Genomic DNA, 17,837 nt, shown 5'->3' with positions numbered 1-17,837 from the left:
ACTGTCCTACTTGAGGGGACAGTCTCAGATTTGTCACACTCTTCTTAGACCTCAGCCCTCCCCCTCTCTCTTGACCCAGGTTTCAAGTAATGGGAGAGATTCCTGCAGAACTTTCCTGAGAATTGACTGAGTGACAGATGGCGAGACTAAGAAGTGGACTCAGGGCCCTCCCACGACCCTGGATCCCCTCCCAACCCAGATAAGAGGGCTGAGGGATTCAGAAAGACCTCCACCCAAGGCCCCACCCTGCTTGCAAAGGGGCAGACACACGTAGACCCAAGCAAAGGCTCTGTGAACAGAGGGGGGTCTGGCATGCAAAGGCGGTATAGGCAGGTGGAGACTCTCTGGAAGATGCAGCAAGGAATTCCCCAGGGACCTTCCCCAGGGCAGGACTCAATGTGGCAACTGGACTGGGGATACCAGGGCACTGGGTGGACCTACCTGCAGCTTCCTCATTTCTTCCCACTTTCTCCTCCCCGCTCCCAAGTCAACCCACTCAGGGCATCCCACCCAGGAAACAAAACCCTCTTCAGTGTAGAAGGCTCCTAAGCTGTGGTGGGTGGAGCCTAGGAGAGGGACAGAGGGAGAAAGGGTGTGGCCAGGGCACCTGCTCCCTCCCAAGCCAGAAGCAAGGGCCAGGGGTGGCATCTGGGTTCTCTTGGCTCCTGTCAGATCTCGGTCAAGGCATCAGCAGGCACCAGGCCCCGCTTCTTGCCGCTGCTGACGCGGAGGAAGCCATCAGCATCCTTGCTTCTGGCCACACCCACACAGATCTGAGCGGGAGACACAGAGCGGAGGCCTGGCACCACCCGCAGCCTGGTCCCCAGTCCTGCTGATGTTCCCAGGGACCCACCCAAGGGATGAAGGGACCAGTGTCAGATGTGGCTGAAGCCTGAGCTGAGCTGATGAGAGCAGATCCCATGAGTATGCAGGCTCAGCTGCAGGATAGGACCCAGAGGACTTCCAGACCCACCATGAAGATCAGCTGGCCCAGTGCCCCATCCCACCACCATTTCACAGAGGAGGTAACAGAGGGAAACGACCCAAGGTTACATAGCAAACCAAAGGCAGTCAGCATTCAAACTTGAACCTCTGGACTCCTAAGCCAGTGCTCCTTCCCTATCCCAACTGCCTCTAATGTTATTTGGGCCCCTGACTCTGTTGGCCACCACCCAATTCCACAACATGGGATGATGGGAAGACCTTGCTACCCCTTCATGTCTAACCTGCTTTCCCTCTTGCTGCCAGGCTGCAAGCATCCTCTTCCAGGGCACTCACCCCTGTGCTGCCACCTCTCTCCCATGCTCCCTGCAGGGCTCAGGTCAGGACCCCAGATGCTCACCTGGTTCTCCTTGAGGCTCATGTAACCCTGTTCCTTATTCCCGGAGAAGGGCTGGCAGCAGCGCCAAACATTCTCGCCAGGCCTCACCCGCTGCACAAAATTGGCTGGGAAGAAGCCAACCCGGTCACCGATCTTGCCCTGTGGATGAGGTTGGCAGTGAGCCCCAGCACCAGCCCCCACTCACACGGATTTCTCCAGACCCAGTTCCCACTCAAAGCTAGTGCCATCAGCCTCCAGAGCTGGGGCTCTCTTTTTATTCCAACCCCCAACTGCATGGCTTCTGGATCTGGAAGAGCATAAGGCAGGCAGAGGGACAAAGCTGAGGTGGGGAGGGTCAAACTAATGGCAGGGCCCTGGGCTTGGCTTGGGTCAGTGATTGGAGGAAGGGAGGGCTTCTTCCCAGTGAGGATGGGGCTCCCTCCATGCCCCACCCTGCCAAGTCACCTTCCACCAGTCCTCATTAGAGTCATCCACCAGCATGATGCGATCTCCAGGCCTGAGGAGGAGAGACTGGGGCAGCACATGGGGTCCCTGGACACCCTGCACAGCCATCTCCAGTGAGAGAAGCTTCTTCTTCTTCTTTTTTTTTTTTTGTACCAGGGATTGAACCCAGGGGTGCCACACCCCCACCCTGTTTTGTTTTTTAAATATTTCATTTAGAGACAGGGTCTCACTAAGTTGCTGGGGCTGATCCTCCTATCTCAACCTCCCCAGCCACTGGGATTATGGGTGTGAGCCACCGTGCCCAGCTTTAGAGCAGCTTCTTCAGGCCCTCAGAGGACACAGTAACCTGGTACAGCAGGTTCTCTTCAGGGTATCCCAGAACAGGGGCAGGAGACAGGACATAGTGCCAATCACTCTTGAACCCTGGGTAGTTTCAAGTTCCTGTCTGGGCTCAGCAGCCTCAAGTATGCAAGGAGAAGGTTCCTGAAGGTTCCCCTCATCCTTGTGTTCCAAGCTCAGTGAGGTGGGGAGCAGCCCTGAGACTGGAGCCCTGCATCTGCCCAGCAGGGCTGGACCATAGAGAAGACTTACTGTAGAGCCAGGTCGTTGTTCTCCTGGGGCAGAAACTTGTAGAGTGCAACGTAGGAATACATGGCCCCCACGTCCTTCCGCAGGGGGACTTTAGGGGCCTGTGGGAAAAGCTCTGGGTCAGTGATGGGTGGGCAACACCCTCACTTCCCCCCACTCCCCACTTGCTCCCGGGGGGCTCTGGTATGGGAATCCCTAGGTCAGTGACAGGGGGAAGACGCCCCCTGCCTGCTCCGATCAACCACCCCTGTGGGGCCCAGGGAGGGGAGATATCCTCTGTCTGCTTCACTCTGGAACTGCCTGGCCTTGGGGAGCAAGAGCAGGTGCAGTAGGCTATAGGCCAGCGGTGGGAGAAGTCCCCTGCCTCTTGTGCCTCTCATCCTGACACTGCCTGTCCCTGGGGACTGAGGACAAGGGAGGGAGTAGTGAGTTCCCCACTGGCTCTGTTCCACCCACCTATGGATCAATGCCAAGGGGGTTCCATGCCAGCATGAGCTCACCTGCTGTCCAGGGCTCTTCTCCTCTGGTACTGACCCTTCGTTCTCGGCTGGGGCTGTGAATACTGGAGACGCCAGGGTGGGGCCAGGGTGTGAGGCGGCTGGAGCAGCCCCCCACTGCACCCATTCCTGCCCTGATTCCTTCCCACCCTCTCTCACCACTGTCACCAGGCCCCTCCTCTGAGCTGCGGATGCTGCCTTCCCCATCTTCAGCCAGCTCATCCCTCTCACTCTAGGGACAGGGAGAGGGATGGGCTCAGTCCCTGGGCCCACTGTCACACTCAGATGTCCCTCTCCCTGAGGCTCCCCTTGGGCACCCAGCATTACCAAGCTCCGTGTGGGGGACTCAGACGTGCTGCTGAAGCTGGAACGGTTCATCAGTGCCAGGGAGGTGCCATAGCGCAGGGTCTCGTACACCGGGTCCACCTTCCCACTGGTCCCTGCTGAGCATCCACCCTCAAGGCCTGGCATCCAGCTGATGGCCTGGCTCTGTCCTGCAGCCTGCGTTTCCAGCCCTGGCTGCCTGGTCTGGTCTGGCTGCTCAGCAGGCTCCAGGCTGAGCCCCCTTCTTCCCCTCACCTGCCCCTTCTGGGTCTTCCCATCACAGTGGCAGCAACCATGGTTTTCCTATGGTGTCCTCCTATGGTGTCCATACAGAGATCTGGACCATCCTTGATTGTTCACGGACCTCACAGCCCTGAAGTCACTCTAATACCTCATGCTACCTCCCGGACGAAATCCCTAGAACCTGCTCATTTCTCTCCATCTCTCCAGCCTGGTTCAGACAACTAAACTCTTGGCACTGTCTTGGCCTCCTGCTTCCACTCCAGCCCTCCAACCACACAGCAGCCAGAAAGCTCTTGAAAAAATATAATTATTTCTCTTCAAAGAAAATCCAAAAGACTATTCTAAATTGGACTTCAGGGCCTGGAATCCATAGTCTCTTTACAGTCCAGTCTCCAGCTCCCACTCCTGGCCCCAGCTACCTTGCCTTGTTTTGGGTTTTGATGCTCTGCATCAAAATCCAGGACCTCATGGAAAGTAGTCTACCACTAACATACATCCCCAGCTCTTTTTCTTTTGAGATAGGGTCTCGTTAATTTGCCAAGATTGGCCCTGCATATGTGATCCTCCTGCTTCAGCTTCCCAAGTTGCTGGGATTACAGGCATGTACCACTGCACTGGCTCCTGTCCTTTTTAAAAATTTAATATTTATTTTTTAGTTTTAGGTGGACACAATTTATGTGGTTCTGAGGATCAAACCCAGTGCCTCATGCATGCTAGGTGAGCTAGGTGAGTGCTAGGTGAGCACTCTACCACTGAGCCACAACCCCAGCCCCTCTTGTCCTTCTTGTTTGAGACACTCATCCCAATAGGAATTGACTAATGATTTGTGAGACTGTCATCTCTCTCTCTCTCTCTCTCTCTCTCTCTCTCTCTCTCTCTCTCTCTCTCCCCTTTGTTAGACCATAAACCCTACCTTTTCTAGTACTGTGTTCCAGTGTCTTACACAGTGCCTGAACTTAATAGTTGTTCAATAAAGTGACTGAATGGGTAGATGAATGCATAAATGAAGCCTACATCAGGACAAGAGCTTCCCAAGAAGGAAGTGGTAGGAGTGCTAAGAACTGGCAGTGCCAGCGTGACTCAGGGGCCCTTCTGAGAGATGTGTGGGTTTCTTACCACACCACTAGAGGCAGGGGCCATGGGATGGGAGGGACACTCACCAGTGGGTGGGGACTCTCTGCTCATGGCACAAGCTGGTGGTGGCTCATGCACCAGGAGTGGGGAGCTGAAGTTGCGCCGGAAGGAGGTGGACTGTGCCAAGAGGAGGCAGAGAAAAGGCATGGGGGAGTCACAGCCCAAGGAGCACATGGCCCTTCCTGAGCCCAGGGACCCTTCCACAGGAGCAACCAGCCTTAAGGGGTTTACTCACTCACCCTTCAGGGCAGTCCCAGGGACACCGCACACGGACCCCACTCACCGTCTTGCCTAGGCATTGCTGGTGGGAGATCTCCTCAGAGCACCAGAGGTGGACGCTGACTTTGCACATCTTACATCGCAAGCCCTGCTTAGAGTTTCCTAGGAAGAATTTGGGTTCATCAAGAGATTGGTCACGAGAGAGATGACATTCCCATGGGCAAGGAGCAAAGAAGGCAGGCAGGGCACAGGGAGGAGCAGGCTGGGCATTCTCAAGCAGCCACAGGGCCCAGCATCTAGGGTGTGGAGTGGCACAGAAGGGAAGGTGTCAGTGAAACAGAGCAACGCTAAACACCCGGCCAACCCAGGACACATTTTGGTGGGGAATTGAACCCAGGGGTGCTAGTGCCTCCAGGAGCTAAAAGAGATGGTTATTCCAGTCATTCTTTCTGTACCTGGATGTGGGGGGGGTGGGTCCTGGGCAGGGAACCCGGAGCCCTGGGGAGGGAACTCCACCCCTGGGCTAATTAGGATGCTCACTAATCTGCCCAGGAGAGACAGTAGTACCCTGGAGTCCTGCACACTGGGGCACACCATCAGGCAGTTGCATGGTCCACTACCCTAAGCCCACCCAGGCCCCTCCCGCTGGCTTCAGGGCCCAGGCACCTACCCACGATGAGCTGATGGCACAGCTCGCAAGGGCTGGCTCTCTTGAAGACATGTTCCTGGAAGCTGTGCAGCCTCACTGGTTTGAGCGGTGCCAGGGGGCGCGGGACTTGGCACGGGGAGGGTGCTGGGGTGGGCAGGCCCCTGTCCGTGGATGCGGGTGGTGGGGAGGGAGGGGGCAGTGGGGTTGGGGGCGTCAGCAGCACCTCGGTGGGACACTTGAGCTCAGAGCCCGAGCGAAGGAAGAAGTTCTCCACGCTCTTACTTCGGAGGATGGTCTTGAGGGAGAGCGAGCGCTTGAGTCGCTGGAGCTGGGAAAGAGGGATCTGTGAGAGGGAGGCTGCATGGGCCAGGCCCCTGCTAGGTCCCCTTCAGGGTGTCTCCTGCTGCAGCAGTGTGGAGCCTGAGGGCCAGGAGCAAGAGGAAGCACTAAGCAGAGGCTCAGGCGTGCCAGTCTTCCACAGGAGCCAGATAGGATCCTCCATGAAGTTTTTTATTGTTGTTGTTTTGGTTTTGGGTACTAGGGATTGAACCCAGGGGCGCTTAACCACTGAGTCCCATCCCCAGCCCTTTTTGTATTTTTATTTAGAGACAGGGTCTCACTGAGTTGCCTAAGGCCTCATTAAATTGCTGAGGCTGGCTTTGAACTCATGATCCTCCTGCCTCAGCCTCCAGAGCCTGGAGCCGCTGGGATTACAGGCCTGGGCCACTGGGCCCTGTTCTCCATGAAGTTTTTAGGGAGTTCTGGCAGAGCAGGTATATAGTTAGGAATGGTGGGGACTGTTGCAAACCATATGGCCAGGAAGTAGCTGCTGGTCTCCCCTCATCCATAAGGCTGGCCCAGTGTTGCCAGGTATTCTACTTTCCCAGAAAAATCTAGACTTTCATGTGAAATTGGATAGAAACGATTTGAAAGAGATTTCCTTTTTTCTTTTCATCATTCTTTTTTATGGACACACAGCATTTTATTGCATGGGTATTCCATATACTTCAGTTAAAAACCAAAACACAAGAAAGTCTTTGGGGGCCAAGCAAAATACACCTGCTCCTCAGTTTTCCACCTGTACTCTCCAGCAGGCTGAAGAGAGTGGAGAGGGCATCCTGGAGCCTCATCCTTGAGACTGATTCTGCCTTGAAAACATCTCTTCAGCCCATTCCTTATAGTCACCTCATCACCGTGCCAGTCCCATCTTAGTTCAGACTGAGAAGGTACAACCCTAGTCTGGCTCAGGGTCTCAGCATATCCTGCCCACCATCCCCCAAAGTGTCCACCCATACCCACCCTCAGTGCAGCTAACAGGAGGTAATCCTTGACCCTGATAAAAATTTCTTGGCCCCTCAGGACACAGTCCAAGGCCCTCACCATGAGACTGTCCTTGAAACTTGGCCAAACCCATCCTTCTCACCCGTGCCTTCCACCTGCAGCCTAGATATGCAGTGATGCTCAAACTTATCCATACTTTAGGCCTCGGAACTTTGACGAGTTTGTCTTCTTCTCTGCCTTATCCAGTTAATACCTTCTTTATCTTTTCAATACCTTTCCAAGGGCCCCTTGTCCTCCTCAGGGAAGCCAGGTCTTCATGAATTCCATTTAGTGAAAGCACTCCCTCCGCTGGTGCCCACCGCACCTGCGCCAGTACTGACGCACATCACAGCTCCAATCAGGTTACTGGTGTCTAGTTTTCCCCCACTCAGGAGCCTGGGAACCCCTTGAGGCCAGGCACTGTCACCTCAAATGCCCCCACAGGGCCTCATCACACAGTGGGTGGTCAGCCAGTGTGCCTCATTTGAATACATGATGAACAAGTGACTGGAATCTTACATAGATCCCATGTTTATAGTGCTGGGTCAATTTTGCAGCGAGGCCAGAGTTCTTTCCCCTGTTCACCAGAACACACCTTTATTGTGTCTGCCCAGAGCAAGATCTGGAGACCTCTCCACCCAAAGCCTTGCCCCCTCCCCTCCTGTTGGAAGCCACCTTACCACTCCCCACTTCTTTCCACCAGCTATAGAAATGGGGGCCATAGGCCTGGCTCCAGACAGGAAGACTTGGCCAGGGTTCCCAGCAGGCATGCCAGGCAGCCTGTGTGCTGTGGCTGCCTGCCTGCCTGGCAACTGTGCCAAAGGGATGGAAGTGATGGCCCCTCCAGCCTCTAGGAGGCCAGCCGGCAGCAAGGCGGAGGGGGGAGCAGAGGGGGATGTTTGGGCATAAGGCAGGTCCTGGTGTGCCAGCTGGGAGGCCAGAGCCCTGGGGTGTCTGGCACACTGAATTGCTTAGCTCCTTCCAAACCTAACTTCCTGAATAGCTCTGTGGGCTTCTTTATGCATCTATGAGAAGCAAGGCCCCAGGCCCCTGATGCCTGGGCGTTGGAGCAGAGGTGGAGAGCCAGAGAGATAATGAATTAGAATATAATGCACAGCCTGGATCAGGTTATGGGCCACCCAGGGCTAAATGTGGCTCTGTGGACTCTAATGGGCACCAAGAAGCAGATGAAGCTTCTCCTATTCTGTCTCGGATCCTTAAGCATAGAACACATGGAGGCAAAACTAGGAGATGTGCTTTGAGCAAAGCGAAACTAGAGCTGGGCATGGTAGTGCATGCCCCAAATCCCAAGGGGCTCGGGAGGCTGATGCAGGAGGAGTACAAGTTCAAAGACAGCCTTAGCAACTTATCGAGGGCCTAAGCAGCTTAATGAGACGCTGTCTCAAAAAAGAAAAAGGACTGTGGATGTGGCTCAGTGGTTAAGTGCCCGGGGTTCAATCCCTGGTGGTGGTGAGGGGGGGATCTAGACCGACTGCCTGAAGGCAAGTCACTTTACTTCCTTTCTGAGCCTCAGTTTCTTCACAATCAAGAGGGAGGAGGCAAAACTAGATACTCTTTGAGCAATACAAGGTTCAGGGGCCAAACCAACCAACTGGCCCAGAAACTTACGTCTACAAGGGACTGCCACTGTCAGATCACTGGAATTGAGGTAGCCTTGGATATGCAGCCTCTCATTAATCCTGATGCTACCCTGAGGCAGTGACGATTTTTGTCAATCTTTCAGATGAGGAATGACGGCTCAAAGGGGTTCCCATAAGTCCTCATCTAGTGAGTAGCAGAGTCAGGACCTCAATGGTGGCTCTGTGCTGAGCCTAAATGCCCAGGAGCATCCTGTTGCTTTAGGCCCTGCCGTGTCTCCCACTCCTCCCCTCGGCAGTTCCATGGGCTTGTCAACTGAGGAGTTTAGGGGTAGATGGGACCTAAAGGCCTAGCTACCTACAGCAGTCCCCGCCCCCCCCCCATCATGCTGTAATGCCCTGGCCACATCCCTTCTGAACAGTTGTCTCACTGTTGGTCACCCCCTGGGATAGGAAGCACAATCTCTCTTGGGACAGTCACTCCATCTTTGGGCAACTGAAATTACTGGAAAGTACTTCCCTATATAGAGCTGTAACCTGCTCCCTGGAACTTCTGCCTATCAGCCCTTTTTCCTCCCTTGGCTCCAGCAAGAGATACTCCCTTTTAGACACATAAGTCCTTCCATTATGTGAAGTCATCGATCGTTTTCCCTTCTCAAAACCATGATCCCTGTGGGGCGAGATTTCAAGTTTCCACTCTCCAACCTGTGTCTTTTCTGATATCCCCCACTCCAGTCTCAGTGCTAGTAGCCACCTCTGCAGGGTACCAGGGGCCTCTGGAACACAATGTTCCCCAGCACCAGGGCATCGTGGACTTTGCCACTGACTCCCTGGCTCCGTTGCAGGCCACAGATCCCAGGAGGGTAGAGAAGTGGAAAGGAAAAACATGCCACCTGGGATGGCTGGCAGGTGCCAAGGGCTATGGCCAGAGGGCAGGATGGGGACACATCTGCCAAATGGCTTGATGCCCGCCTACTCCAGAGACATTTGGCTTGGCTACTGAGACCTCATTTTGGCTCTACTAGACCAGGTATTCCTGCTCCTGGGACTCCTAGATTCTGCAGAGAACCTTGCCCCATCTTCCCAACAGCTGTTTTTTTTTTTTTTTTTTTGCCCTGGTACTGGGGAAGTTAGGCTTTACTGCTAAGTCACATCCCCAGCTCTTTTTTTTTTTTTTGGGAGGGGGTATCAGGGGTTGAACCCAGGAGTGCTTAACCACTGAGTCACGTCCCCAGCCCTTTTTATATTTTATGTAGAGACAGGGTCTCGCTAAAGCTGCTTAGGGCTCACTAAGTTATTGAGGCTGGATTTGAACTTATGATCCTCCTGCCTCAGCCTCCCAGAGCTGCCGGGATCACAGGTAAGTGTCACCTTGCCTGCTTCCCAACAGCTCTCTTTTTTTGTGGCTCCACTGCCCGGATACCCATTCCTTAGCATGGGGAGAAGTTTCCATGTCCCGTGGCAAGCTGGACCACCTGAATTCTATTCTCACTCATCCCATCTGCACTTGTCTGGTTTGGAGTTTGAATTATGAAATCTGTTCTTCTGAACCCCCTCCGAGAGTCACAGCTGGGCTTGCCTATTTCCTTCCCCACCTGGCCACTCCCTCGAGGCCCCTTCTTTCCTCAATTTCTCACAGCATTTCCTGAAGGGGTATGGAGGCAACTGGCAGTGGGGGGTGGTAGACATGGAGCAAGCTGATTTAGATGGTGGAGCTGGCATGGAGGGATCCTCCCAGAGATGGCAGCAAAGTGGGTGAAATAGCAGACCTAGTGTGTCTGGATGAGATGAGGACCCAGAGAGGAGGTCAGCCCTTTAGGAGGATCACTGAGTTGGTGCAGGGCTGAGACTCAGGCTTAGGGTAAGCAGGAGGCTAGACTCCTCTGGCAAGACATGTCCAGGAGGGCCACCAAACTGATGAGCAAGCCTGGAATGTTGGTTTCAGTGCCTGAAGAGCACCAGGTCCCCTGTTGCACCTGCCTCACACTGAGCTGGGTGGGCATTCGCCAGTCCCCTTTTCTTCCATCTCTCCATCCCTACAGTCTGGAGCCAGGTGAGCTGGGGGCTGAAAGGAGGTTGCAAGGTCCCTGAGATGTCTCCCTGCCATGTGGAAGAGCCCCTGACCCCTCAAAGCCCAGTCTGTGTTGCCACTTCTGAGTCCTTCTCAAAGCTGAATGGGGGCTTTAACTGGCCTGGTGCAGAAGAGCCAGATCAGATGTGGAATCTCTCTCTGCTTCTTTGGACCTCCCTGGCTCAGACTCAGGGTGATGACATTGGAGGGTCCTTGGGCTGGAAGGCAGGGAGGTAGAGAACTGCCAGGCCCTAACCTCCCCCTCCCCACACAGCTGAGCTTGCAGCCTGCTGGATTGCTGAGGCAGCACTGCCCAGGCTCCTGCCTGCTCTGGGGAGCTCCTAAGGTGGGGGGCTGGATATACAGGCCTTGGCGTGGGAAGTCTTGGGAGGGAGGTCCCTGAGTCCCTGAGAAGCAAGCAGAGGACCATTTACATGTGCCAGTGTGATTAGAGGGCAGCTGAGTAGGTCTGGGGCTTTAGAACTCAGGGTGGGGCTCTGACCTGGGACTCAGCCTAACAGAAGCTGGCACAAATATTCCAAGGAATATCCTCCCACCCCATCACTTCATTGCTTTCCAAAGATAGACTTGGGTCTCAAAGGCAAACTTAACTTTGTGGTCTCAGAGGCCAGAGGCTCATTTTCAGGAGGTAGGAGAAGGTCAGGTGTGCACCTGAACATGTGACTATGGAGATCCCCTATGTCCCCTAGTTCAGGGATGGGGAGCTACTTGGGGTGCCTCAACCAGACTCCACCATATTCAGCATCATCCACTCACTCTCTTGATGACTTTGACCTTGAATTAACCTCCGGTTCTGAGGGGTGGTCAAGATGGGGTAAGGAGGAAGAGGGACAATGGAAAGAATCACAGATGAGCTAGTGATATCAGGGAGCCCAAGACCCACCCATTTTTGGTCTTCACTGTCCCCATTCTCCTCAGGGAACCGGAATAGGATGGAAACAAAACACCAGATGAAAGGGAGAGGGAATGAGGTCTTGACCTGAAGTCTGGGGAGGGGCAGAGGGTACCCTGGGCACAGCCCCTTGCTCCCTCCCTATCCCCAGGCCCGCTCAGGTTGCTTCCTGCCAGAACTTCTTGAGCACCTAGAATTTGGGGAGGGAGCAGAGAGATTAGAGGTGAGGAGGTTGAATGTGAGGGATGGCCTTCCCCCACCCCTTTGAGTGCCAGGAATTTGGGCTCCGCCTGCCTTCACTGGGGAATAATTTATTCATTGTGACTCTCTCAGGAGTAACAATCATACATAATTAGGGTTAATTATGACATTCATTAATTACAACGACTTCTTTTGCTTCTGCCCGCCCCGGTCCCCGTCCCCTAGGCCGGCTCCTGGGGTCGGGGTGGGGTGGGGGGGTTGCTTCCTTGCAGCTCTGGAGCTGCAACATTCAGGGTCCCCTCCCGCGGTGGACATCTGAGCTGCCGCAGCCCCCAGCGCGGACTCGGAAGATGCGCATCTCCGGTCCGCGGTCTCTGGTCCCCAAGTCTAACCCGGCTGGGAGACAGCAATGAATGCAAGACTGCTGTGGGGCAGAGAGAGAGAGACGCCCAGAGAGTCAGAGATAAACACGTAGAGGGACACCGAGAAAAACCGGGAGACTCGAATGGGGGGGACACCAAGACAGAAACAGACAGTTGTAGAGATATGCCAGAGAGATTAGGGCAAAGAGAGACCGACTGAACTGCAGACAGACCTGGCCGCCACGGGAGGGGGTGCGCCTCGCACGCACACACGCGCGCGCACACTGGCCGCCCGGCTACACACCGCTACACACTCCCTGCGCCTTCGCTGCGCCGATTCCCTCCAACAAAGCCGAGTTACAACCTCCCAGGAGGTAGCAAGGGCTCAGCCGCTTGTCTCGAGCGCTCCGGCGCGTCCTGGTCTTGACAGGGGACTCCTTGGGTCCCCTCTTCTCAAACCCACTCCTCCCGGCGGGTCCTGGCGTGCAGTCTTGGGATCACGAGGGCCCGGGATAGCTAGGTGACCCCAAGGCGCCCAAGCCCACGGAGGTGAGCGAGTGGCGAGGAGGGCACCCGGGCCAGGGGTACCGCAGGCGGAGGCCAGGCCTCGAACCCCCTGACTTACCTTGGTTTCCTGGAGGGTGGAGACGGTTCCCGCAGGGGTGTGGGTGGCCGCGTCATCCGGCTCGTTCTCCTTCTCGCTCATTTCGGTCATGGTTAGGGGACAGGGGCAGAGAGGGTACTGAGACCCGACGGCAGGCCAGCCGGGCGTAGGCTGCGGGTGGCAGGCGTCTCTCTGGGACTCTGAAGCCCTTCTCCAGAGACTGTCCCCCAATGAACCTCAGGAAAAACCCTCCCAGGCAAAGCAGCCCCCCACCCCCGGGCGCGGGCGGACAAAGTTGCCGGGGCGGCGGGGGAGGGGGATGCAATTACACCGAGCTGAGGGAGCGGGACGGCCCCAGCGGCGAGGACCGAGGGTCTGCAGAGGATGCTGCTTGCAGCGAGGGGAGGAGGGAAGTGGGGATGCAAGAATGAGCCAAACGAGGGAGAGACGGAGCTGTCCGTGTCCGGCCGGCTCCGCCGTCCTCTGCGCCCGCCCCCCATTCCCCTCCCCCTCCCCCCCGCCGGCCCCAGCCGGGCACCCGGAGGCCCCTCCGCCCAGTCCTCGCCTCCCAACTTTGATTTAGGAGGTCGCCTGGTCCCTCCCCCTTCTCTCCGCCGCTCCCCCGCGCCGCTATGCAAATCAAGCTTCTCCGCTATTGGCTGCCGTGGTGGCCAGGAGGGCGAGCTGGGCGGAGTCTTGGGGGGCTCGACACGATGGGGTGGAGCTTGACAAGACGGGGAGGGGCTTGAAGGGTAAAGAAGTGGAGGGGGTAGTTTTACACTGAAAAACCCGAGATGGGGGCGTGACAAGATTGAAGGAAGTCTGGAACGATCATAGTAGAGTCTGGATGGGATTGCAGAAATGGAAATGAGTTGGAACTGCAGCAAGATGGCTGAGCATGAGATCAAAGTAAGGACTTTCTGATAATGCAGATCAGAAGGAAGACTGAGGATCCGTTGTCCTCATTAACTGGATCCCTCTCTACCCTGGAGAGGCTATTTTCAAATATACACACCCCTGGATTATGGCTAGGGGTTTTCTGAAGTAAAGAAGAGACAACTTAATGGGCCAAAAGCTAGGCCAGATAATCCTTGTGGATGGAAAGTAGGACAACTGTAATCCTTTCCAGTCTTGCTGCCTGGAGTTCAGCAGAGAAGGGGTCTCTCGGTCCTCATACCTAAAATCCCAAAGTTTCTCTAAGGGGCATCCTCCTAAGATGTCACCAAGACTGGAGTTAGATCAGAGGTAGGGACCGTGGGGCAAGAAGTCTTCATTCTCCAAAGTGTCCATTCCCTGCTTAGTGTGATTGATTACCGAGAACTCATTTTCCCAAGCACTCCCTCACCTCCAGTCCCCTTTTTTTTCTGCCTTTCCAGTCCTGACTAACAGGTCCAGCTTCATCTCTTGGCCTGTCCAAGGAAAGAGACGGATGGTGTTTGAGGTATCCCTTCCATGGGTGTGGGTGGAGAGGCTTCTGGGTTTAAATGTACCCCCTCTTCTGCTGTGGATGGTAAGAGGAGGGGTGGTACTCAGGTATCCTGTCTTTATGCAACTGAAGGACAGGCAGTGAATGCTCCCCCACACTCAGTCATCCACTTGGATGAGCTCACCATTGGAGCACTGCTGAGGGTAACTGTGTCTAGGAATAGAGGGTTTTTGTTTTTGTTTTTTATTTTATTTATTTATTTTTTTGTCATTAGCAGAAGTGGGACAAGGGCAGATGTGAGGGTCTGTGGTTATGGGGACTTGATCTTCTCCCCCTCCAGATCCACTGCATCTGCTGATTCTTACCTTTCCTGAAAGGAGCTGGGGTGGAGCTCATGAGCCCTGAACTCATCCCTCAAACTAGTCTTCCCAGAAGCCCACTCACCACTAGACTTCCAAAAATCTCATCCCCTTTGAGGATTGTCTTCCCCGTTGCCCTGCCCAGGCCAGCCCAACTTCCCCTCCCTGGGCAGCTCAAACTGCAGTGCTTGGAGCACCCTAAGATAGGGTCATCAGGCCATCTATCTATCCCAGGCTGAAACAAACAGGGGCTTTCTTTGGAGACTTCCTGTGGAGGTACCCCTCTCCCCTGGGCTCAGGCAGGTAATAAAATCTTTCAGAGCCTTGATTTCTTTATCTGCAAGATGGTGGCTGTGCCACTCTAACCTCATTGCAGGAGCATGCTGGAACCTTGCAGAATGGCACTCAGCCCAGTCAAGACAGCCAAGAAGAGTTCTTTTTTTCTTTTTCCCCCCTTTTCTTTGGGAAAATTTGTACCTTCCCATGATTTTTTGTGAGGCAGGAAAAAAAAAGAAAAATGGCTTCCTTCCCTCTCCTTGACTATTTAGAGCCTAGCATTCCATGGAAGAACCTATGCAGAAGTGGCTGTCCATGGACAGAGAGATTCTGACTAATCACAGGGAAGAATTCCCAGGGGAACCAGGGATACCAGCAACCAAAGAAAGCCAGGGAAGTTGGTGGGCCCTAGGGTCCATCTGGTCTGAGCATCAGAAGTCTGAGGTGGGGCCAACATGGAGAAGGCAGGGGGCTGGATCCTGTGACCTCTGGATGTCCTTCCTGGCTGCAGCCTTTGTGTTTCAGAGCGGTCTTTCATGAACTAAGTCTGAGTCATTGCTCTCAGTGCCGACAACTCCCACTGCAGTGGCTCAGAGATGGCAGCAGCAGTCTAGCCAGCTTCTCCTGGGGAGGGAGGACCCTGTTCCTCTCAGATTGGGAGAGTAGCAATGAGGTGTAAGCAAAGAAAGAGCCAGGCACTTCAGGAAGGGAAATGGCAGTCACACTGTATGCACAGGGCTTGCTCCAAATGGGAAGAGGACCATTTGCCTCCTATTAGGAGAGCTGAGCTGGTGAGAGTGTGCCCTGAGCTCTGGGAGCCATGCGACAGAGGGATGGACCAGATGACCTCAAGGTTGAGTGTGGTGCAGTAACCAGCACAATGGCTTCATCTGGGTTCTTCACCTCTTTTTCCTATTTTATGACCTTGGGCAGAGACTTCATCTCTGGAGAGACTTTGGTTTTCTTCTGTTCAGATTGGCAGCACTGGATGAGAGTAGGTAGAAATGAGGAGCTGGATTAAAATTGGGGCAAAACTGTACAGTGATACGGGTCTGTAGTCCCCGCTACTTTGGAGTCCCTAGTGGGAAAATTGCTTAAACCCAGGGGTTTAAAACCAGTGTGGGCAACACAGTGAGACACTGTTTCAAAACCAAAACCAAAAATAGGAAGGTTTGGGCTGGGGATGTGGCTCAAGTGGTAACGCTCTCGCCTGGTATGCGCGGGTCGCTGGGTTAGATCCTCAGCACCACATAAAAATAAAGTTGTTGTGTCCACTGAAAACTGAAAAATAAATATTAAAAAATTCTCTCTCTCTCTCTCTCTCTTTAAAAAAAATAGGGGGGTGCTGGGGTGCTGCTCAGTGATAGAGCACTTGCCTTGCACATATGAGGCACTGGGTTCGATCTTTAGCACATATAAAAAATATATATAAATAAAAATATTGGTGTCCATCTACAACTAATATATATATATATATATATATATATATATATATATATATATATATATATATATATATATTTTTTTTTTTTTTAAAGAGTGAATATTGGGCTGGGGTTGTGGCTCAGTGGTAGAGCGCTTGCCTAGCACGTGCGAGGTCCTGGGTTCCATCCTCAGCACCACATAAAAATAAATAAGTAAAATAAAGGTTTTGTGTCCAACTACAACTAAAAAATAAATATTAAAAAAAGAGAGGGCTGGGGATGTGGCTCAAGCGTAGCGCGCTCGCCTGGCATGCGTGCAGCCCGGGTTCAATCCTCAGCACCACATACAGACAAAGATGTTGTGTCCGCCAAATACTAAAAAATAAATATTAAAATTCTCTCTCCCTCTCTTTCCTCTCTCTCACTCTTTCTTAAAAAAAAAAAAAAGAGAGTGGGGCTGGGGTTGTGGCTCAGTGGTAGAGTGCTCACCTAGCATACATGAGGCACCGGGTTTGATCTTCAGCACCACATAAAAATGAAATAAAGATATTGTGTCCACCTACAACTAAAATATATATATATATATATATATATATATTTTTTTTTTTTTTTAAAAAGAGTGAGGGGCTGGGGATGTGGCTCAAGTGGTAGCGCGCTCGCCTGGGGTGCGTGCGGCCCGGGTTCGATCCTCAGCACCACATACAAACAAAGATGTTGTGTCCACCGAAAACTAAAAAATAAATATTATAAAAAAAATAAGTAAATAAATAAATAAATAAATAAAGAGTGAATCTCATCCTTTAAAAAAATGGGTGCGGGGGAGATTGGTGCACAGTGACACATGTCTGTAATCCCAGTGATTTGGGAGGCTCAGGGAGGTGGATTACAAAACCAAAGCCAGCCTCAGCAATTTAGTGAGGCCAAAATTAAATTAGCTAGATCCTGTCTCAAAATAAATAATAAAAAGGGCTGGGAATGCAGCTCAGTAGTTAAGTGGCCCTGGGTTAAGTCTCCAGTACCAAAAGGCGGGGGGCAATAATGGTATATCTCTTAGTGTTTGTTAGATATCAAATGAGTGAATATATGTCAAGAGCTAGACACAATAAGAATATAATAAATGGATATTATTATTGTTGTTCCTGGGGATGCTTAACCTTGTGGTTGAGCTTAAGGGAATCATGAACTCCTTGAAGCTGGGTAAGATTTTAGAGGATAATAAACATTTTTCTGGTCGAGAGAACAGAAAATGGGCAGCAGGTGGTTTACTTGTCTCTTGGAGTCCAGAGCTTTCATCTGCTTTTCAGAGTATGTGAGATCCCCCCAAAGATTAAGAACTACCGCTCTGGATGACATTTAAGGGTCAACTCCAAGTGGTTGAGATTCTCTAATGTAAAGAACTAACTGCTTTTTCCTTCCCTTGAGAACTGATATCTTTTCTCCCCAAAACTCCTCCAGTCCAAGCCCCTCTGTGCTAAGGCCTCTACCAAGAGTCACCAAGGTCAGCTCCAGCTGAAGGAAGAGCGGCTGCCTTGTCCCTCCAGCTTCAGCACCAGGGCATCCGGGGTGGAGTACACAGACCAGGCTGTGGCTGTGAGGAGAGTCTGGGTTCACATCTCCCGGCTAGAGAGAGGATGGGGCCCTAGCTCACAGGGTGGGATACAGAGGGCGCAGTGAGTCCTGACCTCATCCCTGTCTTCCTTACCAAGCCACTGTCCTTCCTGGGGCCCCAGAGGCAGATACCACTCTAATGGGCTAAGGCCCATAGCAGGCAGCTGTAATTATAATTTTATGGAAATAAAGAAGGCTCTTACGCAAGTGCCTGACACACTTCCCAGCTGTGGCA

General features: G+C 53.2%; 1 protein-coding gene across 1 annotated transcript; it reads right to left on the bottom strand.

The window, feature by feature from the left end:
* Window positions 1-668: 668 nt before the first annotated feature.
* On the bottom strand, window positions 669-12,620 carry Stac2 (SH3 and cysteine rich domain 2). Its single transcript, XM_076871135.1, has 11 exons — window positions 12,531-12,620; window positions 5,462-5,768; window positions 4,856-4,953; window positions 4,599-4,689; window positions 3,199-3,311; window positions 3,031-3,103; window positions 2,875-2,972; window positions 2,378-2,475; window positions 1,787-1,838; window positions 1,343-1,480; window positions 669-773 (listed from the first exon to the last, which is right to left on the bottom strand). The coding sequence occupies exons 1-11, from the start codon at window positions 12,618-12,620 to the stop codon at window positions 669-671; spliced, it is 1,263 nt and encodes a 420-aa protein (XP_076727250.1).
* Between the last annotated feature and the right edge of the window lie 5,217 nt (window positions 12,621-17,837).

Source organism: Callospermophilus lateralis, chromosome 11 (genome assembly GCF_048772815.1).
Source record: "Callospermophilus lateralis isolate mCalLat2 chromosome 11, mCalLat2.hap1, whole genome shotgun sequence".
Classification (NCBI taxonomy): Eukaryota; Metazoa; Chordata; class Mammalia; order Rodentia; family Sciuridae; genus Callospermophilus; species Callospermophilus lateralis.
Note: the sequence above shows the minus strand (reverse complement) of the source record. Positions and strands in the feature narration are given on the sequence as shown.